We start from the raw sequence: 24,256 nt of genomic DNA on the forward strand, positions 1-24,256 counted from the left end.
GGATTGTTGCATGCTTGTATCTCTAGGACTTAGAAAAGGGCTTTGCACACAATAAACATTTAGTAAAAGCTTGGTGAATCAAATTGAATTCATTAACTCACAGAGCAAGATACCTCTGAGTGGTTCTCTCTCAAACCCTTACATATATGAGAATCTCAGGGTGTCAGGTTTCTGACTTAAACCCTTCTGACTGGAAAAATCCTGGTGCACTGAGTATGGATGTTTAGGTATGGTGGCAGGAATTGAGAGGAGAGGGGTCCTTCTGTAGGGCTTTTCTTGGCATGAGTGTATGTATGATTTGAGAATGAAAAGACCTGGGTTTGAATTCTCTGTCTGACAGTATCTGTGTATTCATCGACTGGTCATTTTCCCACATCGATACCATGTTCTCTCAGCTGCAAAATAGGGTTGATAGTACTTGTGCACTACCTCAAAAACCTCTCATTTGAATTACCCACCTCTGCTAATTATTGTTCAATATCTCCTCCATTTCCTGACTAAACTCCTTGAGAAGGCTGTCTTTAATCGTTACCTTCACTTCCTCTTCTGTCATTCTATTTTAAACTTTTGGAATTCTGTCTTCCAGCCTCATTATTCTACTGAAACTACTCTCTCCGAAGTTACTGATGATCTCTCAGTTAAAAAATTCAGTGGCCTTCCTCTTCCCTGACGTCTCTGCTTTTTGGGCGCTATCCATCACCCCTTCTCGTCAACATTAATTTTGCTCAAGTTTTTGTGACACTGATCTCTTCTGGTTCCCTGACTGCTCCTCAGTTGTTTTTGCTGGCTCTTCCCACTAACAGCAAGTGTTCCCCAAGGCTCAGTCCTGATCTTATCAGCCTCCATAGATTCAATGATCATCTTTATGCTGATGATTGTCCAATCTATTCGTGCACCCCTAACTTCCTTCCTCACCTCTAACTGCCTGATTGGATATCCTGCTTACATCTTAAACTCAGCATATACAAAACCGAATGCATTCTCTCTCACTTCAGCTCCTCTCCTCTTTCTAACATCCCTGTTGCCATTGAGGTCATCATCATTCTCCTTGTCACCCAGGCTCACAACCTGGGTGTCATCTCCAATACCTCCTCTGACCCTACCTCCCTCCAATCACTTGCCAAGTCTTGACCTTCCTCCCTTCATAACTCTCCTACATACCTCCTTTTCTCTTCTGACACTGCTAATATCCTGGCAAGGACCACCTAGACTACTGCGGTGACTGGCTATTTGATTCCCCTGCCTCGAGTCTCTCTCCCTTCTAGTCCATGCTCTACTGATCTTCCTAAAAGTGCAGGTCTGATCGTGTTACCTCCTCCCCTCCACCATTCAGTCAGCCCAAATGGCTTCTTATTGTCTCCAGGATCAAACCAAAAATCCTGTTTGGCCTTTAAAACTCTTTCTAACCCAGTCCCTCCTGTCTTTCTGTCTTCTTATGCCTCACTCTCCTCCACCTACTCTGGGATACAGTAACTCCGGCCTCCAGGCTGTTCCTCCTCAAAGATACTCTAGCCCCCCCAAATCCTCTCCTTCTTCAGCTCTGCCTCCTGTCTTTCTTCAAGTCCCAGCTAAATTCCCACCTTGTGCAAGAAACCTTTTTCTGATTCTCTTTAATGCTAGTACCTTCCCTCCAACATTAACTCCCATTTATCCCATCTATTTCTTGTCCAAATACATGTTTGCATGTTGCTTCCCTTATTCAACTGTGGACTTCTTTCTTTGTATCAGCAGTGTTTATAACAGTGCTACACAAATAATAGACCCCTAATAAATGCTCACTGACATGTTGGCTTCATTTGTGAGCAAAATGGTGAGTGTGATAGAAAAGTTAAATAATGATGACCATGATCATTGACCTAAATAGGTGATGCTTCCTAAATACCACATAGAGTTTTGTGTTATGGCTTTTTCCTTATATAATAAAATTAAAGGATCTGGTTGAGCCTTCCTGCTCTCCCCCAGGAAGCTGGAAGGGCAGAGTGCCTCAGTTTATGCCTCTGCTTTCCACCCAAACAGATGATATCTTTAACTTACTCAGGTTCTTTTTCAGATGGTGGTCTCCTCTCACTCCAGCTCCTGTCTGAGCTCACCAGATCACTGCTGTTCAGTCATACTCATCCATTGCAGAGGTGCTTTCAAAGAATAAGTAATAGATTTTCATCCCCTTCTTCCTGGACGTTTGTGTAATGTTCTTCTTTGGGGTCTTTTGAGAAGTCATATCTTATCTTGGGGTTTCATACCTTCTAAGAAACTTTGAGAAATGAAAAAAGTGGCAGGAACTCTATCTTTATTTTGAATGCAATAGATGCAGAATTGATTTGTGTGCTACCTTTGGGAGAAGGATCATTTGTGTTCTTTGTTCTTTCTAGAAAGCTGCGGAATTCTTAGCTCATCATGGCTACCCAGTGAAGTCAAAGCGGTGCCAATCTCTAACTGGTAAGTTTAAAGCCCTCTAACTGGGGCTATTTCCTACCCTCCTTTCCCTCTCTGGATTTCCCCATCGGCCCTTCCACCTGCTTAGGCCCATTGTCTTGAGGCATTCTGATTTTCCTGACACAATATGCAGACAATCATAAATCTCACAAGTGATAGTACATGGACTAGCATGGAACTTGATTTAAGGACCTTGTCTTTTTTTTTTTTTAAGTCTTGATCACATTTGTCTCATGATCTGTTCTTCTCAGTCTGTCTTAGTTTGGTTGAGAAATATATGTGTATTTAGCATACCTAAGGGTGGATGACTTTTTGGGTTAGAACATAGTGCTAATGAGTCCAAAGTCCCAAGTTTGGTTCCCATGTGGACCAGTTAGCATTACTCTATGCCCTGGCCACAGACTGCACCCTGAACTCTTGGTCCACTGTCCACATGCCATTGGTCCCAGGGGATCCTAGGTAAGATACTGGATGGATCAGTAAACGTGTTGGTGTGTCAGTACTTCATGGACCTGTGATTTCTTCAGTGAGACGACCCCTTCTGCTCACAAAGATCAAACCCCATGCAAGCCTTAATGGAGGGCCTCATGAAGTGCTACAGCCAGAAATAAAGGACTCACCCCATAGTCAACCTGGTGATTCTTCTTCATACTTTGCTAGGCTGGTCTACAGATGATAGACATGATAGATGTGACATGACATCCACCAGCAGCCCTTTCTTGAAGCCTGCCCAGGATCATGCCCCACCAACATAGCTTGCAGGGAACCAGGGTCACTGCTATGCTACAACAACTGAGGCTTTGGAAAAGGGCATCTGTGGAGGAAGAAGAACAAATGGAAGTGCATGCTTGACCAAGGGGATCAGGAATGACATCTTTGTATAGGAAGATAAGTGCTGTGCATATATGTTACATGCAGTTAAGGAACCACTGCCATGGTGGCATGTCTATATAAACAGTGAATGTACTTTTCACCAATAATTTCTGTTGGCAAAAGTGTTATCTTTGTAAAGTGTATCCTGTGACTTCAGTGGGTTTTCTTGTACTGTCAACAATGGACACTGTTAACAGACTGATAAATTGTCTTGATTTTGGTATTTAATTGTTAACCTGACATGCCTTTTGTATTCATGTTCCTGAGTTCAAATCCAGCCTTAGGCACTTACTGGCTGTGTGACTCTAGGCAAGTCCCTTCACCCCATTTGCCTCAGTTTCCTCATCTGTAAAGTGAGCTTGAGAGGGAGATGGAAAACCACTTCACCAAGAAAACCCCAAATGGGGTCACAGAGAGTTAGACACAACTGAAATGGCTTTACAACAACAACAGAAGGCCTAGGTATGGGTCTGGACATCGCCTCATAGTTTCTCTGCAGCCCAAGGAAGGATTTGAATGCAGACCACCCTCTGGTCCACTCAAGGTCTAGATCCTGTCCACAAAGAAAGTATCTCTTGGGTTTTTTCCTTTTATAGGTGCTCATATTTAGAGTTTCCTAGGAAACAAAATTAATTGACTAGGTGGCACAATGGATAGTGCTGGAATTGGTGTCAAGAAGACCTGAGTGTGAATTATGCTTCTTACTACCACACATAACTGGTTATTAGCTGTATGACCCGAGTCAAGTCCCTTAAACCCTTCTCAGATTCAGTTTCTTCATCTGTAAAATGGGGAAAAATTCCAAGGTTGTTCATGTGGCTCAAACAGGGTATTATTTGTAAAGTGCTTTGTAGACTGTTGTAACTCTCTGACTGTCATTGCTGCATGTAGGACGTGGTCCCAGGATTGTACTTTGAAGGAGGCGAGGCCTCCCCAGTGGCAGAGGAGAGGAGGGCTGCATTCCTGCAGATGGGGCAACGAGCCACCTGTGCCAAAGCCCCGAGGCCACTTCTGGGGAATGTCCAGCAGACACATTGGGCTCCAGCCCAGCAAGCAGAGCATTGTTTGTTCTCTCTGTACTGCTCTCAAAAGAATTCTTTCCAGCCTGAAGTCATTTAAACAGCTGTGAATTTGTTCTCCTTGTACCAGAAACCTTAGACACATGGAGACAATCGATGGATAAATGGCTTATGATATTAAATTTTCTCTCAAACTTTTCACTAACCAGGAGGCAACAGAAAGCAAATGGTGACCTCTTACCTTGTCCTTCTCACCTCTCATGTGAACAGACCTGGGAAGCTTCACCTTCTTGTCAACTAATTCAATCCCTTCTTCCTCTTGGCAAGATCTAGGCAGGGGATTCTTTTCCGATGAGACGTTTCAGGTGGGAGAGAATCCCCATGGTGCCAAAGGAGGCCCAGAAATGTGGAGTGGGGAACCAGTGCCTGCAATGAAGTGTTCTCACTGCTCTGCAGAGCCCTTCCATGACTAACGTTTGAAAGGTGGATTCAGGAAGCTTTCTGTACACCAGTGAGCTCCTGGAAATGGTGGACAATTAGTTGGGCCCAGAATTAAACAGGAAGAAGAAAGTGAGCTGGATTGTCTTTTAGAAGGTGCATAGTGCTTTTAATTATCCCATACTTCTCTCGTTTTTATAATATCAATATTCTCCTGGCACTGCTCTGTGGAGGTGAAGCATGGAATATCACAGCTGACAAAGAATTAAAGTTGCAGGTGACTCAAGGGCTGTATGGAAAGCTATGTAGGGGATGTGAGTATATAAGAAATGCACATACAAGTGTCATTCAAAAAGTGGCCGAGAGATAAAGGGAAAAGAAGATGGGCCAGCTGTGTGGTAAGAGAGAGGGATAACCAATGGGTAGCTAGCCAAAGATCTAGAAGGTGACCCCCCAGTATATCTGTTGACTCAGTCTTCTATGGAACATTTAGCAGAAGACATAGGCAAAAATTTCTCATGAGTAGTTATGGGAAGCTGGGTGGTACAGTTATGAGAACCTGGCTTTGGAGTCAGGGAGTTCAAATCTGGACTCAGACATTTACTAACAGTGTGACTCTGGACAAAGCACTTAACTAACTCTGCCTGAATCAGTTTCCTCATCTATAAAATGAGCATAACAGTAGCACCTATCTCGTGGGGCTGTTGTGAGGATCAAATGATATAATAATTATAAAGTGCTTAGCACAGTGCCTTTCATATAGTAGTATGTGTTACATTAATGTTAGCTAATAGTAGTAGTAGTGGTGGCAGTAGTAGTAGTAGTAGTAGTAGTAGTGGTAGTAGTAGTAGTAGTAGTTGTAGTAGTAGTAGTAGTAGTAGTGGTGGTAGTAGTAGTAGTAGTAGTAATGGTAGTAGTAGTGGTGGCAGTAGTAGTAGTAGTAGTAGTAGTAGTGGTAGTAGTAGTAGTGGTGGTGGTGGTAGTAGTAGTAGTAGTGGTAGTAGTAGTGGTGGCAGTAGTAGTAGTAGTAGTGGTGGTAGTAGTAGTAGGGGTGGTGGTAGTAGTAGTAGTAGTAGTAGTAGTGGTAGTAGTGGGAGGAGGACAAGGGATGTGGATGAGTTGCAATTTGCACTATTAGTGGCAACATTCCCTTCAATCATGGATCCCTCAAAGGATGGAAGTATAATCTCGCTCAAGTGACCCTGTATTGTCACTTAAAGAGTGCATGAGAGTCTATGATATGCATCTTTATTGGTACCTGCCCAGTGGACAGTTGTGTTCTGCTGTGGTCACCAAGGAGCATTTGCTAAGCCGTATCCTCTCCTCAGATGAATGACCTATTTCAGGTCTTTTGAGCTGTTCAGCAGGGGTTTGTTTTGTTGTTATTGTTATTTCTGCCCAGGTACTGGGCAAGCTTCTTTGGAAACTCTTTAGACTCTCATATGTTTTCAACAGGATTTTCTTTGTAGGGACTCCAGGTCTATTTCCTCAGTCATCTTTCTCAGCACTATCCAGAGGCAGGGGCCATTAGCAGTTCTGGCAGTCATTTTTTCAGCTCTTGACAGCAGTTACTGTCTTCTCTCCTACCTGGGGACAGGCAGAAGTGTCCCTTCCTTCTTCATTTGCCTTCTCCTCTTCAATCCCTAGCTAGGCACAGTTGGCAAAATGAAGAGATCTCAGAGGCTTAATGTCACAAAGGAATCCGTAGCCACTAGAGCTAGCCACAAGCGGGATGGGCTGCCTTCAGAGGCAGTGGGCTCCCTGCCACTTGGGGGTCTTCAAGCAAATGATCATGACTATTTGCCAGGGATATTTTAGAAAAGTTTGGCTTGCACTCAATGACCTCTAGGGTCCCTTCTAACACTGAGATACTTTAATCTCTTCAAGACTTGCTCTCATTCTTTATCATTCCAGGAGAGACTTAAGAACAGAAATTCTAATGGGTATCCCTTTCCTCTGCTTTCCAGTAGGGGATCCTAGAGCAGTTCCTGACGTGAAATGCAGCCGATCCAAGTCAACATGCTACATTACTCTTCCGAAGTTCAGTGGCATGGAATGGGTTGATGAAGAAGAAACAGACCAAGATCAAAGATTATAAAGATCAAGCTTGGGGATCACCTTTGATGCCATGGAACTGTTGTGTACTTATTTGCCCAATTATGCAGCACATAGTTTTTTGTTTTTTGTGGAAAGAAGGTCAGGACTGGTAATTTCACCAAGCGTGTGAAAGATCCCTTCGCTGATGCAGGATGGCAATCTGTCTGTAACTTACAATGTTATAGATTTGCTAAATCTCATTAAAAAATAAAATAGGAAGTTGAAGCTCCCAAGGAGACATCCACACAGATGTGGTCTGCTACATCTGTAGGAAAATTACATCATGGGCTTCCCTTGCAGCTGCCAACCATGATAAGCAGCCTAACTTGGGCCATTATGAGAATTCAGTGTTCTATTTGGAACTTCAAATTTCAGAACTATAGAATCAGACAGGGAGAGCTCAGAAAAGACTTAAGGAAAATGGCAAAATGTTTGACAAATAAAAGCTCAAGAGGAAAGGTCAGTGAGACTCTCTGAAGGCGAGAGAACAGAGGTGTCTTACGAGCTTCCAGTAAAGAAGAGGGCATTCTCAGTAGTTTATGAGAACTAGGAAACACATGTCATTTAAAATGTAGGAAAAGGTTCAGTGTTGTTGTAGAAATAACACTGGTGTTGGAGTCAGGAGATACCTGGGTTTGAATCTCACTTTTGGTATTTCCTGGCTTTGAGACCATGTTTAGTTACCAAGTCCTCTTTCTTTAGTAAGGATAATGTCAGCAGTACCTCCCTTCCATGGCTGTTGTGATGTCAGAATCACAAAAACAATGAGAGTAATGGTACTGAGGGAGGGCTGCGATCTATTGGAGTGAGAGCCTTCAATGTCATCTTAGAAGCACACTGCTGGAGGTTGCCTTGAGCCTAAGAAGTAAGGCTGTAAGATTGACTAGGATGGGGCAGTAGAACGAGGCTTGAGAATAGAACCAGAGAATCTGGGTTTAAGTCCCCATTTTGACGCTCACCAGCTGTGTGGCCTTGGACAAAGTCCCTTTCTTCTTTTGACTCTGTTTCCTCACCTGTGAAATGAGGGGACTGGATGAGATGACATTCGATACCTCTTCCGTCTGTGCTCCAAAATGATCTCTCTCCCTTCATTCCTACATGGGACACTTCTACTTCTTCTTCTACCTTCTGTCGTCTACCTGTGTGTACAACTATCCGTGTTTCCCATTTAGGGGAAGCTTTAGCCAAAGCATGTTTGATTTGAACATCCTCATTGTACAATGTCATCATCATCCAAACCTGGCTTCCATTTGACCCACTGCATTATTTATTCTTCCCTTTAATCATCACCTTATAGCTTTGGAAGCGAGGGCCAAATCTACCCTAACTCTAGGGGTCTTTGTGTGATAGAATAGAGAAGAGTTGTGGCCTGGGAGCACCACACTGAACTCAGCAATCTGTGTTCAAATCCTGCCTTTCCCCCTTGTTAGCTATTTGGCTTTGCTTTCTGAGCCTCCGTTTTTTCATCTGTAAAATGAGCAGGTTGGATTAAAGTCCTTTCCTACTCTCATTCTGAGTCAACTGAATTATGGGACTGACTTCTTAGTCTGAGTCTTGGCAGGGTTGTCAGAATTGGAAAGGGCTGGCCACCAATGGATTTTTTCCTTTACAAAATCATGAATTTCCAGGATAGTGAAGGAAGCAAAGAGGTTTGTGCTCCTCATCCCCTCTCAAAGTAAGAGATCCATAGATCAAGAAGCTCTCTGAGGCCATCCAGGCCAACTTGCTCCTTTTACAAATGAGGAAACTGAGGTCCTGGGTGACTGTTCCAAGGTCACATAGGTTAGGAAGTGGTAGAATTGGGATTTAAACTAGGTCTTGTTACTCCAGCTTTCTTGTTCTTTCTACTAGAATTGTAAGAGTATGAGTACTATCTCTTTTAGCCTGTATCCTTTGCCTTGTTTTCCTCTCTAGCCAGGGAGGGATGTTATAGTTTCACACTTCTTTGTATGCTTTTCTTTTTTATAATAAGCAGCATTACATAATAAATAGAGTGCTAGATTTGGAGTCAAGACTTGAGTTCAAATCCTACTTCAAACACTGGCTGTATGACCCTGGGCCAGTCATTTATTTAACTTCTCTGTGCCACAGGCAACTTTCCAGACCTATGGGCTACATTGTAGGCCATTATATTCTGCATTGTTTGAGAGGAATTCCCTAAACTGATAAAATCACGGATTCTTCTGGAATTTGTGGTATTTTTTATACCACTCTCATTGTGCCATGCCCTGCCTTTCTTCCTTTGTAACAAAGAAAATCATCTTTACAAAACAAACCTTCCTAGTGAACATGTCTGACAGAGTGTGCAGTCTGGTCTACCTAAAAGAGAGAGGTGGATCTCTTTGGTTTTCTGGAGCCAATATTATTCTCCTTTTCCAGAGGATCATGGATTCAGGGCTGAAAGGGCATTCAAGGCCATCTGGTCCATCAGCCTCATTGTGCAGATGGGGAAACTAAGGCTTCTAGGGGTGGAGTGACTTGCCTAGGGTCACATAGCTTTGAAGATGCCTCTTCTCTCAATTCTTTCACATCAGAGATCCTCCTTCGACCTCTTCCACATAGTAATTATGTACATTAACATAGGTAGGGCCTTTTAAAAAACCTTTTTATCCCTAGGTTAGATGGATAATTCTGGTTCTGATTAATTAGACCTTAGCACTTTCCGAGACTTTATATTTAATTTTGTTTGAATTGTAGAAGCCAGAGACAATTCTCTTGTCATAATCAAATATTGTATGGCAGGGTTTGTTTTTTTTTTGCTTTAAAACTCTCTAGTGACGCAATATGGAGTGTGTGTGCATGTGTGTGTTTGTGTGTATGTGTGTGTATGTGATAGAGAGGGGGGAGAGAGACACAGAGAGGCAGAGACAAAGAGAGTGATAGAGTAATAGAGGGGAGAGAGCAACAGAGAGTGGGGAGAGAGGAAAGTGTGTGCACATGTGTGTGATAGAGGGGAAAAAGAGAGAGGAGAGAAGGGGGTGGATGTTGAAAAGAAGTGGACTTGGGTTTGCCATAAGAAACAAAATTGAATTTGTCACAAACTCCAAGTGTCTCTAGAGATGAATGAGCCCCCCGAGGAGGTAGTGGGATTCTCCTCACTCCGGGTCTTCAGGCAAAGACCAGATGAACCCCTGGAAGGGTCAGGGGCAGAACAGCCAGGGACAGGCCGGCCTGGACAGCTTCAAGCTCCCTTCCTGATCCAAGATTCATAAGTTCGCAGTTTAAAAAGGAATAGAAGCAGGGATCTAGTGTAAACCTCTCATTTCACAGTGGTGGGGGAAGGAAACTCCAATCAGAAATGAAGAGGCTGTGACTTGCCCCCCGTCACAGAGGCAGGAAGGGATGGAGCCAGCAGGACCCCGCTCTCCCCCAATCCGTTCTTCTTTCCAGTACTTGGTACAGTGCCTGGCCTAGAGTAGATGCTTCACAAATTATGATTCACATGCCTTTTGCCCTGCACCACACTTCTCTGTTTGCTGAGTTCTAGCTTTGTCCCTTATTAGCTTTATGACCATGTGCAACACTCAGCCTCTCTGCACTGAGCCTTAGTTTCTCTATCTGGGCAATGGGCAGAGTAATCCCTGTAGTACCTACCTCACAGGGTTGTTGTGAGGCCCACACAAGGAAATGTATGTGAATATGCTGTACCATTTTAAAGTATTGTATAAACACAAGGGTTAACTGTTAAGTCATTATGTACATTCAGTTCTGCTAAATTTCCTTGCACAAAACCAGCTCACTACTTTGTGGAAGTAGGTCACTGTGTTCACAATTGCAATTATAGGGGTCCTGATCCCCCCTTATTTTACTTAAATAGTCACTTGAATACTCAAAGCCTTTCAGTCCCTCTTCTCATCTGTCACAACCTGCGATACCGGAATGCCAAAGTCTACTATGCCAGACCAAGAGCAGTGTCATGAAATTGACTCAAGTCACGGTTCAAGGAGGCTTGTGGGACTCTGGAGGCTGGTTGTGGAATAGGTAGGCCACTTCCCTGAGCTGTGCAGGTGTCCATGTTCTCCTTGCAGGTGCCTTTGCATTGAAGGCCTTCTCTTAGCACCCTCAGGTGGCAACCAGCCAGTCACATATTTTGTTTCTCAGACTAGAACATGCTCTTTTCTTTCCCCATTTCTCATCGATGCTTTGAGAGATCTCCACATCTGGATGTGTGATCAGGAGGAGGAAGGCGGTCTTGCTTTCTGGGTGACAGTGGTGATGGGATGGGCCGGGAAGTCAGCACCTTGAGAACTGTAAGTTTGGATGTGGTTTACAGGACACTTGTTTCTTAGCACCTGGCTTTAGTTACTTGAAGAATTTGGGGCTGTTAGGGTGGGAGTCATCCCTCCACCAGGGCTGAGCCCAGGTTTCCCAAAGCCTCCACACTTTAGTAAATGGTGTACAGGGGTTTCTGTGCTCTGCCTTTCCACATATTGTGGTGGCTAACCCTTGAGGGAGAAGCCTCTCCGCACTTTGTTAGATGGTCCTTCAGGAACAGACATGCAGCTTTTCCAGCTTGGTGACGGCCTTGCCAGAGTTGGCAATCCCTCTGTAATTGCCCAGGGAAACCCAAACACCATAATGAGACACCAGAGAAAGATGGCAGTGGAGAGCCCAAGAAATAAACCGAATCAGACTGCTGCTTGACTCTACACATTGAGTCCCCATGGGTAATTCTAAATATGTTGCATATAAAGATGTAATGTCACCTGTCTGCAGGGACTTTGCCTGTAACAAGAGAGACTAGAAAGGCAGCCACAGTAATATAGAATGTACCAACGTGCACCAGGGAGTCAGGAATCATGCTGGTGGTGGAAGGAGGAGGAGGGAAGGAAATGGTTCCCATTCATTAGATGGGCTTGCTGGAAGGAAGGACCTTGAGTGTAGGCCAGACAAATGGAAAAGATGTTATATTCCTTGAATTTGGAATAATTTAGACAAACACTCAGACAGTGTCAGGGAAAGTGAGAAAACAAGGATGGCATGGCTCTTTTCCTCATTGATTGCCATCCCCTGCCATAGTGATTGCTCAATAAACGCTCTGTCATTCGTCTCTCCATTTTCCTTTTCTGCTGGGAGGCTGGACTTTAGCTCCAACACTGCCATTAATTAGCTGGGCCACCTTAGGCAATTCTGGATAGCCATTTCCCCATTTGTAAAAGGAAGGGCTAAGCTAGGGGTTCTTCTAGCCTGAAAATCTTATGTCTCAAACATCGAATCTTACGAATTCTGAAGGACTCTCTACATTTTTTGGTTTCCTAGGAATTTTGTTTCCATCCAGTTACTTGACATAAGTAGACCATTGCCTTAGTTATTAATGTTATTTTTTTGCTCATACAGCAATTTCTTATTGTGGTATTTTGACCATTAATTGTGCTTTTCTCATTTTGGAGGTAGTGGTGGTGCTAGAAACATTAATGAATTAATCTTAATATATCTTTTCATGTTTTCTCTTGAAACAGCACTTTGGGGTGTTTTTCCAAGAAACTCTGAACCAGTACCAGGTGAGGGAGCTTTTATAAGGGTGACGTGGGAACTTCTTTCATCGTGAGCTTTTCGCAGAATTCCCTGCTTGCTTTTCAGGCTCATTTCTGTGTCACAATCTGCCAAGCAGACCTGATTCTTTTTTTTTTTTTATTTTTTTATTTTTTAATGTTTAACAATCACTGCCATACAATTGAGATTTTATCCCCCCCACACCTACCCCCCACTACCCCCCTCCCTCCCCACGACTGCATACAATTCTGTATAGATTCTACATATACTTTCCTATTGAGTATATTTTCACTATAGTCATGCTATGTAGTCAGACTAAAATAAATGAAAGAAATCGTATAACAAATCAGAACATGATACACGAACACATACACATACACAAACATGATCTGGTACATTTTGTGAGTGACTTCTATATTTCTTTCTCTGAGTGTGGAAGGCATTTTGTCTTGAGAACCACCTTTGGGATTTTTTTTTTATAAGAAGTTTTTGCGTTATTACAAAATTCCAAGTCTACCAGAAAAAACTCTCGCACACTGTGGTCATTGCTGTGCACAAAGTTCTCCTGGTTCTGCTCCTTTCACTCAGCATCAGTTCCAGACCTGATTCTTTACATGGTTTTCCAATGATTCACTCTGCCCCAAACTTCACCTTGTGAAAGTTATGGTTGAGATTAAAAATAAATATATTTTTGAGGGGGCAAAGTCCTATGAACTGGTTGGGAGTTTGGGGAAGTGTTTTCCAGCTAGTTTGTGGCCCCAACACAATCCTAAATCAGAATACCAACTCGGAAACTTCTAAGTGGCTTTGTGAGGACCCATTGTTGGTGGTCTTGAAAAACTTTACAGCTGGGGGAGAACTGTTAAATGCTTGGGCTGGAGTGTGGAGAATGCATTTTTGGCAGGGTTTTTATCCTTTAAAAACTGTTTCAGACGTACGTGGTTTCATACTAGTATTGTGCATTGTGCAGTTGTTTCGGGTCCATGGTTTCATGGAAGTCTATTTTAATGATTGGATTCCCTGAAAAGTTCACAAAGATTGCTTAAAAAGACTCTCTCTCTCATTCTCTCTTTCTTTGTTTTTCTTCTCCTCTGTCTCTCTCTCTTTCTGAATCTCTGACTGTCTCTTTCTCTGTTTCCTCTGTATCTCTGTCTCTCTCCCTCTTTGACTTCCTTTGTCTCTTTCTAGTTCTCTCTCTCTGTCTCCTTTCTCTTTCTCTCTATCCTCTCTCACCTGTCTCCCCTGTCTTCCTTTCCTCTCCTCCTTTTCCTCCCTCCTCTCTTGTTACAATGGCTGTGCAGAGCTCTGTCAAGATCCAAGATATAAAGGCCATGGGGAAATTTGCTGTGGGTGGAATGGCAGTTGCTTCAAGAATGAATAGATGAAAAGAAACAGGAGTTAGACAATTATGGAAAATAAGTAATATATGAAACTGAAGACAGTCCTCTACCTGGCTATGAAAATGAGCTGAAACCAGAGCAAGACAAAGGAGGGGGATGGTTTCAAAGTGTGCGTTGCCCAGCTTGAGCACATGGTAGGACATTTAAAAAAAAACATCAAGAACCCAGGGTAACTTGGACCATATTGATGATATCTTGAACAAGGCAATGGAATTTGCTTCCACAAAGAAAAAAAACGAGAGAAATCCCTTTTGCCAGAAGCTCTTATTTATCTTCTTTCAAAAAAAAAAAATCATGGTTCTCAAGAAAACAAAGTGCTCGCTTCATTAAGATGCTTGGGGCACCATCTTCTTTCCCCAAGTCACACCTCACTGCTCAGTCTTCAAAGATGCTTACCAGAAACATCCGGCAGGGAGGGGAGGGGAGGGGAGGGGAGGAGAAGGGGGATTCAGCCTTCATTCTGGAGGTTCTTAATCACTGATGCCTTTGCTTAGCAAAGATTTCTAGGACAGAAACCATGTGAAAGTAGTTCTACTGTGTGATTAGAAAAAGCTGCTGGAATGGGCCACTGTCAATGTTTTCCATCAGAGTTGTGTGTCAGGCATTGTACGTGTAAGCATGGTATGTGTAGGCATGGTATGTATCAGGCATGGTATTTCTAGGCATGGTATATGTACATTGTACATATAGACATAGTATGTAGGCATGGCATGTATACGGCTTTCCCTGGGGACTTCACCTCCAGGGATGCTGCAAGAAGAGTCTGAGCCTTGCCAGCCAGCTTGTATGCTTTTCCACTGGGCTGGAGGATTGCTCTTTGGGCCAAACTGTGACTTAGAACACATGTCATCCTTTTTTCTCCCTCACTCTACCAGGCAGTTCTGCAAACCCTTTAATCACTTTTCCCTGGAGTGACCCACAACTAAACTCTCATCTTGACTGGCTGCTTCCATATCTGCCATTTTGAATTGCTTTTTGTAAAAAGTAGTAATGCCGTTTGTGATTTTTATCAGTTGTTTGATATCATTCCCTCTTTCAGATATCTTCATGATTGATTGACCAATACCCTTCAAAATAGGTCCCTTCTAGCACTGGCATCTTCTGGGTATTTTTGGTTTGGCCCAGCTAGGAGTTTTTTTCTATTTCACTTTCCTCATTGAGCACAATAGGGACTATACTCTTGGAATCCAAATGTAGTAACTCCTCTGCCAATGATGGAGAAAAGGGTTTATTATCAAAATATTGTAATATCTTTTCCATTTTTCACATTTGTTGTGCTTCCATTTTTATCCTCCAGTGTTTTAGAATGATCTGATTTAATTGGGTCTTTTACCATGTTTTCTGCAGGCTTGTTTTCCCTCTCCACCATTTCTTGTTGACTTAAGAGAGGATACTAACAACGTTCCGCTCTTCTACAGATTTTTGCAAATGAACCAATGGGCTAAACTGATGTTGCGCTTGGCTGTCATATCTCTCTATTTGGCAAAGATCAACTCTTTGCTGGCTTCACTGATTTCTAGGCTCTTTTGGCCTTGTCATTGGCTAGACCTTTATAGAAAATGATGATTATCTGTGTTATGTTCCCTTATCCACTTCTCATTTTTTTTTTAGCATCAAGAGCTTGATTAAACAGGTTAGACTGGAGCTATTTTAGTTGGATACCATATGTTTTCATCTTTATTCTTTCTTCTAACCTGGTGTTGATTTTGCTGTGTATTGTCACAAGTCAGTGGTCTGACTACACAAATAACTGATTGGTAAATAATTCCCACTCTGTTAAACATTCATGTCTCCAGGATCAAATAATATCCACTATCTGATTTTTGAAACCATTTGTAACCTGACTTCTTATGTTTCCACTCTTCTTCCATCTTCTACCCTCTAGGTATTCCTCCTTGAATGTGACATTTCCATCTGCTGACTCAGGGCATTTTCACTGGCTGTTCCTCATGCCCAAACTCTCTCTTCCCTTATCTCTGCCTCTTGGTTTCCCTGGCTTCCTTCAAGACTCAGCTAAAGTCCCACCTTTTTCAAGAAGCCTTTCCTGGTCCTCTAAAATGTTCATGCCTTCCGTCTGAGACCCTCCCCCAATTTATCCTGTGTATATCTTGTTTAGAAATAGTTGTTTGTTTTCTCCCCAATTAGGGAAAAAGCTTATTGAATTAACTATTACACAGGAGAAGAGAAAATAAAGAAAATCAAATAACACTCTTAAGACTTGAAAAAAAGGTGGTCCATTGGGAATAAGAGGGAGTATTGGCTTGGGAGATACTTAGATGCTGGGAGATACATGGTCTCCCAGGACAGACCACAGCTCATCTGTGGATGTCCTCTGCCCAGGCCATTCTCATCTGTGTCATTCCGTAAATACTCCATAGAAGACCTACAAAATGAGGATTATTGGTGAGGATCAAATGAGATATTTATAAAATGCTTGGCATACAGTAGGTGCCATAGAAATGTTAGCTGCTATTGTTATTATTATTAAACTAGTGTTCTGGAAGATGTTCTCTGGTCCTTTTAATACTAGGGGACTACCAGTGCCTAGGAAAAAAGGTGTTCAGTGCAAATGAGGTGGAAGGGGGAAGGGCAATTGAGAGAATACACAAACTACCTTCACTTCCCCCTTCACAGACCTCAAACCTGGAATGGTGGAATGGATAAGAGGAATATCTGAGCTATTCACCCAGTGGGATCAAGGAAAGATGCCAGAATTGTGAGAGAAACATGAAAAGAACTTTGAAGATGATGAGTGAATGCACCAAGGGCAGGTAAGGTCATCCTTCCTCACTTGACAACCCTGCTACTTTCTATTGCTCTCTCCCTATCCCAAGGTCTGCAGCGAAAGTCCTGGTTGGACGGCCTGGACCAGAAGGCATTTCAGATGCATTTGGGCCTTTGCACTAATAACGTTTTCCAGATTCATCTTGATGATGTGTAACCATGAAGTCTGGTGTCTGTTTAGAGAGTCCACTTGGACTCATCTTAAATTTCTCTGGGAATAGAGGAACTGGCATCCAAGTTTGGCTTCTCATAATGAAACAATTTGATGGTAGAATGGCTTAAATTAGCACCAAGGGCATTCAGTCTGGTCTGTTGCCCGTCATTAGTGGTGTGAAATTGTGTGCTGGTTTCATTTCTTGTCAATCCAGTGGACTTGCCAAGCTCAAGGAGTCCGAGGATAGAGTGTAGACATCGCCGTGAGGATTGGGTTAGCCTTTCAGTACTTTGGGAGTCTTGGAAAACGTCCTAGAGACCTTCATTCATTATTGTCCGTGAGAAGAGAGGTAGCAAGCTGATTGCTTTCTCTGTGATCAGTACTATTAATGGATACTCAATGAGACTTGTAAGGCCATTAACTAGAAATGAATATTTCTTGAATATTGAAACCCTGTTGTTGGTTGTCCTTTGTTCTGGAGGACAACCATGACATCAGGGAGGTGATGCCATGATATGCAAGGGAATTGGATTTAAGTGAGGGAGGACTAGGCAAGGGCGCCAGCCTCACTCTCGTTTTAAGTCATGTTATAACAATAATAATAGCTCATGTTTAGATAGCACTTTGCATCATTTCATTTGATTCGCACACAGCATGTGAGGGAGGTGATAATGAACAGCTTGTGAGTATTGAAATGGAACCACAGTTTCTCAGACTCTACCGTTCAGTCAGAGGCAACTAGGTTGCACAGTAGATAGAAGGGCTGTGCCTGGAGTCAGGAAAACCTGAGTCCAAATTTGACCTCAGACACTGTTTGCCTCAGTTTTCTCATATGTAAAATGAGGATAATAATAGCATCTGTCTCCCAGGGTTGTTGTGAAGATTCAGCATCATAATACCCTGAAGCACAGTGCCTGACACGTAGTAGGCACTATATGAATGTGTTATATATACATATATTTCTACATACATACATATATATGTGTGTATATATATTTATGTATAGGTATGTATACAGAACATGCTATCAGCACCCTTGGGCTCTCAAGGACACCTATGCTCTCATTGTCAGTTAAATATCATTCTCTCCTGTAGCCAAGATCAGAAAGGGAAGTCTCTGGAAGGATTCGTCTCTCTACAAGGATGTCTGTTGAAGGTGGCCAGTAGTGACACTGAAATGGAGGGTGGCTTTGGACAGGAGAAGGGAAGCAGTTGCAGTTAGCTGGGTGGGTATGGCAAAGTGATTCGCAAACCATGAAGCCCCCTCTAAATTTGAGCTGCCATTATCAGCCCATACTTCGCCTCTCTGTGATAGATATAAGCTTCTGACAAAGTTGGCATTAAGCATGCTTGGGGCCTAATGAACTCTTCCAGCCATGTGGCTTTTCTTGGCCAGGGCACGTTCTTGACCGAATAAACCCATTCAGTTCTACCGCTGGAGTGCTGGCAGGCCCATTTGACCCAGGGAGACTGTGGCCAGCAGCACTGGGACACTGTTCCCAACTGGCTCCTTATTGGAGGTAGTGTCTGTACTTTGGAACCTGCCTGCTGAGGCCTGGGTCCAAAGAACAGTTTCTTGTCTGTGTGTCAGTGAATGGTGAGGAAAAAGCTGGTTTGGGTGGGTTGGGCTCCAAGCAGGGAGCCCCTGCTGATGAAACCCAGTTGTACCCTAGGCCAAATGAGCTTTTCTCTGGGGGCAGAGCTTGCAAGGACCCTATCCCTGCTCTTTTAAGGAGGGCATGTTGGGGGAGAAGTAAGAATCTCAGGGTGAGACAGCGTTGTGACATTCATCTGCTCCTGTCATTTGCCAAAAGGCTATTCAAAAAGCAGTGTCGCAGTCGCTGGGCAAACAGAAGCTCACATCTGTAGAACCAGGGTGCTGGGAGGAGGGGCATTTCCTAATTTCCATCTCTGAGGTGATGAGAATTGATTTGTTCCTGAGAAAATGAACAGCCTCGAGGACGCTTTGAAATGGCTGAAGAAGAGAGAGCACCTGGCCCTATTTGAGAGCTGCTTTGTAGTTATTTGGGCTTTTATTTGCACTCTTGAACAATTAGCATTACTCTTTGAAGCAGAAACACTCCTGGCTGCCCTCCTGGCACTTCACTAGTCACCATGCCCACGTGAAGGGAGCACAAAGTAGGTCCTGTCGTTCCCACCTGTACTCGCTGTGTAAGCAAGGGTCCCTCCGCTCCTCCTGTAGCTGTAAAGATGCCGCTGGCCCCCTCTGCTTTTCTTGGCATTTTCACGTTGGAGCAACTTGCTAGATTTGTCCTGTTGGTTGGTTCTGGACAGATTCGCATTTGTGAGGAACATGGGAGGGTTCTGCAGGCCAGGCATGTCTTTGACACATCCCCAGCACGTGGCCATCCAGTCTTTGTGTGATGACCTGCAGCACCTGCCTGTCCCAAAGCAGCCCGTTGTACTTGGAGTTCTAATTATTAAAAAAAGGTCTTTCTTATCTGCCATATCTGCCTCTCTGCAATTTCCACTCGTTGGTCCTAGTTCAGTTTAATAAATATATATTAAATGCTTACACTATGCAAAGCCCTGTGCTAAATGCTGAAGCTGCCCTTGAGGATTTTATATTCTGCTGTGGAAACATAACGTGCCCATTGCTAAGAAAATACAGAATACGGCCACTTCTGCTACAGTGCTTGTTTTGAAGGTGTAAATGTGTTTCACCGTGACTGATATATTAGGGAACAATTTGAGTACAATGCAACTTGAGCATTTACTTGTGTTCAGTTTCATCAGCATGAAAGAGAAGAGAGCCCCAAGTGCACACAAGGCCCTCTGACATCTCCCAACGACATCACTTCACCGCACATCCTGGTTATCTGTGAGAATGGATGACACCACATTAGAAGAACTCACAAGCTGCAGCCCTTCCCGTACCCACTTCCACAAGCAAACTTCAGGTATTTTTCAAAGTGATGGGTCATATTTATCGTATCTGTATCTTTTGGTGCCCAAGGAGCTGTGGGCTGAGAGGGACTAGGCTGAATCCATATAGTCTACCTCCTTCCCCCCCTTCACATGCACAACTTAGGCCTGGCCCTGCTCTCTCACTCCAGTTCCTGGAGCTGCTGCCCATGGTGGCCACCCTCACATGATAGCCATCAACTTTGCCAGTCTGGACCCCATGGGAGCCAAGGTGTGGGCCCAACAGTAGCCTGAGGCCATTGCCACTATTTCTGTATTTCTTAACCATCTAACATGGATTAAAGTAGGCTACCATTTTCATTTGGTTCCTCCCTTTTTATGTGCCACTGACCAAGTTTTTGAGTGTTGTGCCCCTAACCCCATTTTCCCAATAATCCTACAGTTTTTATTGCATGATTTTTCATATCTCAGTGATTTTTTGGTGCCTATTTGCCAAGTTATAACAGAACTGACTGTAGATACCAAGTCATTTCAAGATTGAGGTTGCAGGTGCTGTGGGGTGGATTGGGAAAGTCCTTATGTATGAGTTGACTTCTGACATGTATTTTAAAGGAAGCTAGGGATTCTACTAGAAGAAGATGATGAGGAAAGGAGGGTATGCTAGACTTGAGGGACCAATTAGACAAAGGTGCAAAGGGAGGAAATGTGATGTTACATACAGGAGAATATAGTAGGCCAGTTTGAATGGCACAGAGAATGTGTGAAAGAAAATAATGTGAAATTTGACTATAAAGTAAGGGATTGTGGAGGACTCAAAATGCCAGTTTGGAGAGCGCTGGGACCACATCTTGAAAAAATTCAGGGTATAACCTGACCAAAAGTAACTTATTCAGTTATGGCCTTTAAGGTCAAGTAGAAAAAAGTTTAATCATAAACGTGTGTGTATGTGTATATGTATGTGTATGTGTATATGTATGTGTATGTGTGTATGTGTGTATATATGCATATATGCACATAGGTAGATGCATATACACATATATCTCTACTTTAAGTGCCTGAAGGCAGCTGCCATGCCTCACCTAGAAGGTTAGATAAGGTGGAAATGAGATTTCCTAGAAGGTGGTGCCCAGAATAGAATAAAATACTCTAGGTATAGTCGAACAAGGAAGAATCAGGAGGATGATCATCTTCCTCATAATGAACACTATATTTCTATTAATTTCACCTAAGAGCACAATAGCGCATCACCCTGTTGACTCATATTGAGCTCCTAGGTCCCTTCCACAAGAACTGTTGTCTGGCCATGTACATGTGAATTACAGAAAACAGTGCTGGACTTGGTGTCAGGAAGAGCAGGGTTCCAGTTGTATCTCAGATAATTCTCTGTCTCCTTTGCTGGATCTTCCTTCAGATCATGCCCTCTAACCATAGATGTCCCTCAGGGTTCTGTCCTGGGTCCTCTTCTTTTCTCCCTGCATACTACTTCAGTTGGTGAGCCCATCAGCTCCCATAGATTTAATTACTATCTCTATGCTGATGATTCTCAAATCTGGCTTTACTGTCTTACTTTTTCTGCTGACTCCCAATCTCACATCTCCAACTGCCTCTCAGACATCTCAGACTAGACGTCCAGAAGACAACTTACACTCATCATGTCCAAAATAGAACTCAGTATCTTTCCCCTAAGCTCTCCTCCTCTATTACCTTCCCTGCTCCTGTAGAAGGCAATGCCATCCTTCCAGTCTCTCATACTCTAGGCTCACAACCTGAAGGAAGTCCTGGACTCCTCACTGTCTCTTGCCTCCCAACCTCATATCCAATCTGTTGTCAAGACCTATTGATTTTACCTTTGTAACACCTCTCTAATAAGCCCCCTTTTCTTCTTTGACAGGACCACCATTGCAATAGGCTGGTGGTGGGTCTGCTGGCCTCAAGTCTCTCCCTACTCCAGTCCTTCCACCATTCAGCCACTAAAGTGCTTTTCCTAAAGCGCAGGTGTGATTATGTGAACCCCGCCCCCCCCTCCCTCCCCCCCCCCCCCCCCCCCCCGTCAGTAAATGCCAGTGGCTCCCTGTCACCTCCAGGATCAAATATAAAATTCTGTTTGATATTCAAAGTCCTTCCTAACCTAGCCTGCTCCTGCCTTTACTTCCTGACACATACTGTTTGATCCAGTGACGCTGGCTTCCTGACTGTCCCATGAATAAGACCCTCTGACTCTTGGCTTTGGACTTTTCCTCTGACTATACCCATGCCTAGAATGCTTTTCCTATATTTTGCTACTGACTTCCTTTAAGTCTCACCTAAGAAGTGCTTTCCCTCTCTTAATTATTTCCATTTATCCTATATATAGCTTGTTTGTATGTATTTGTTTGCTTGTTGTCTCCTCCATTAGACTGTGAGCTCTTTGAGGACAGGAACTGTCTTTTGCCTCTTTTTGTATCTTCAGCACTTAGCACAGTGCCTGGCATATAGGAGGCGCTTAATAAATGTTTTTTGACTAGATTCGAATGCCACCAGAAATCATTAGCAATCCTCTCCACTTTACTCTCATCTGTAAATTCAACAAACTCACCATCTATTGGCTTCATCTATGTCACCCAAAAAAGGCTTACCCAAGGACAGATCCCCGAGGCATTCCACTGGAGACCTTCCTCAGTTCTTCATCAGCCTATCCTAACTACTCTGAATCTGCTCATCAGTTCTATTTTGACTTTATCTAACTTTGCTCTACTGTAGTTCATATTTCTCTATCCTGTCCACAAAGAGAGTGTGACAGACTTAGTTGAATGCTTTGGGAAAATCCTGGTGTGCTATATTTATGGCAGTCCCATTCTAGTCACCCAGTCCCCTCTCTAACAAAACAAAACAAAATGGGAAGTGAGGTTGGTCTGGCATTACTTGTTCTTGATGAAGCCTTGCTAGCTCTTTGTGATCACAGCTTCTCTTGTTAAATGCAACTGAGGCATCCACATGCTTCAACAGTGGATTGTACAATTTCACCAGTAATTGAAGCCAAGCTCTCTGGCGTACAGTCTGTATACTTCACTATTTTCCCATTTTTGAAAATCAGTCCTCTTCCAATCTTATGCCACCTTATAGTCTTTTGTTAACATGTGAGATGCTGGTTCATTTGGTGTTGATGGTCACCACCACCATTAGAAGCTTGTTTTTCAGGAGGATGATTGATATGAGTTAGATGCTGCTGCCCATGATATTTGGGTCAATGAAAAGCATGGCAGTGTGGCACAGGGGAAATGAAGAGGTCTAGGACTTGGTATCCAGGTCCTAAGTCTCAGGTCTCTGATGTTGGGCAGATCATTTCCTTTGAGCCTTGGTTTCATTTTCTGTAAAACAAGGGGAATAGACTAAAATGATCTTTAAGAAATTTCCTTCTGACTGCTGCTGAAAACGTGAGAATAATGAAAGTGAGATTTTGGTTTCGACCTTGAGACCACAATTCCTTTTGACCAGATATAAGCTTCGGTCTGGTTTCTACTCCACAGTCAAGCTGCTGCCAGGGAGCAGGATCTGCAGTGCCTTAACTTACCCCATCCTGACCAGGTTACTACCTTCAGAGCTGTTAGAAAGTCAGCCAGAGTTCTCCAAATATTAAGTGCCAGCCTCTGTGGCACACATGCAACGAGCTGTGCTCACACCATCACTGCCTAGGAAATGAGCAGTGTTCATCTAGAACGTGAGGGAGAGAGCATAGCTGAACTTTTTCCCTTTAATTAAGGACAACATTATTATTTAAATTAAATGCCTTAAATTAGGGTTTAATAGGATGCTACTCAGCTACATACAAATGGATGTAAGTGGCTTTCATTTTCCCAAGCTTGTACTAGGAGGTAGTGGGGTAGGAGCTGAGAAGGGCAGATGTCTTGGGAGTCCCAGAATCACAGAATCTCAGAGTTGGTCATCTCAGCCCCCTCAAAGTCCCTTGCTTTAAGACTGCGAGTGAGGAGGGAACCTCTCACCTCTCAGGGTCACCCATTTGACCTTTTGGGAACTTCTGGACCTTAGACTTCTGACCTCTCCTTATTACAGAGATGAGGAGCTAGGGAGGAACAGACAAATGCTGAGGGAGAGGAATGTCCCTTCTCTCCAAAGGCAGTTGTTGGGCAGGGTATAGACATTCGTTGTTGCATGGGACCATGCCAGGAGCTAAAAAGAGCTCCAGGCATTTCTCCTGCTTCCACTGAGGCAACCGTATAATCCATTATCACTTATGAAGATAAGTGAGAGAATGGATAGAAAGTGCTTTCAGCTTCAAAAGAGAAAATATTGTTTAATGACAGAATGTTCAAGTAGTTTACAAAGAAATTCTTTCAGTGACTGTGTAGGATCAACCCAGAAAAATGGTAGAGAGAGTGCTAGGTTTAGAGCCAGAAGATCTGAGTTCAGCCTCTTTCTTCCATGTATTACCTATATGACCTTGGGCAAGTCACTTAACTTAGAGGATCTTGGTTTCTACTTCTAAAATGAGGGGATCAGACTAGATTATCTTTAAGGTCACTTTTAGCTATAAGTTTATGGTCCTAGGAATCAAGAAGGCAGTTTGTAAGAAGTGAGATGTACCATTCACCTGAAGAGTGTTCATAGCTTGGCTGATGCTCACTGGCTGCCAGAGAAGAGGAAGACAGCTGTCTGGCATGCCACCATCAGTGGGTATACCA

The 24,256-nt window shown here is 43.3% G+C and overlaps 1 protein-coding gene across 1 annotated transcript in view; it reads left to right on the top strand.

The window, feature by feature from the left end:
* LOC140516128 (sodium/hydrogen exchanger 2-like) overlaps positions 1-24,256 on the top strand; it is a 132,103-nt gene that overhangs the window by 93,046 nt on the left and 14,801 nt on the right. The window contains exons 11-14 of the mRNA XM_072627103.1: positions 2,370-2,436; positions 6,731-12,361; positions 16,388-16,524; positions 19,440-19,612. Coding sequence (XP_072483204.1) covers positions 2,370-2,436; positions 6,731-6,861 — 198 coding nt within the window. The 3' untranslated portion in view covers positions 6,862-12,361; positions 16,388-16,524; positions 19,440-19,612. The remainder of the gene's footprint in view (positions 1-2,369; positions 2,437-6,730; positions 12,362-16,387; positions 16,525-19,439; positions 19,613-24,256) is intronic.

This window comes from Notamacropus eugenii, chromosome X (genome assembly GCF_028372415.1).
Source record: "Notamacropus eugenii isolate mMacEug1 chromosome X, mMacEug1.pri_v2, whole genome shotgun sequence".
NCBI classification, from domain to species: domain Eukaryota; kingdom Metazoa; phylum Chordata; class Mammalia; order Diprotodontia; family Macropodidae; genus Notamacropus; species Notamacropus eugenii.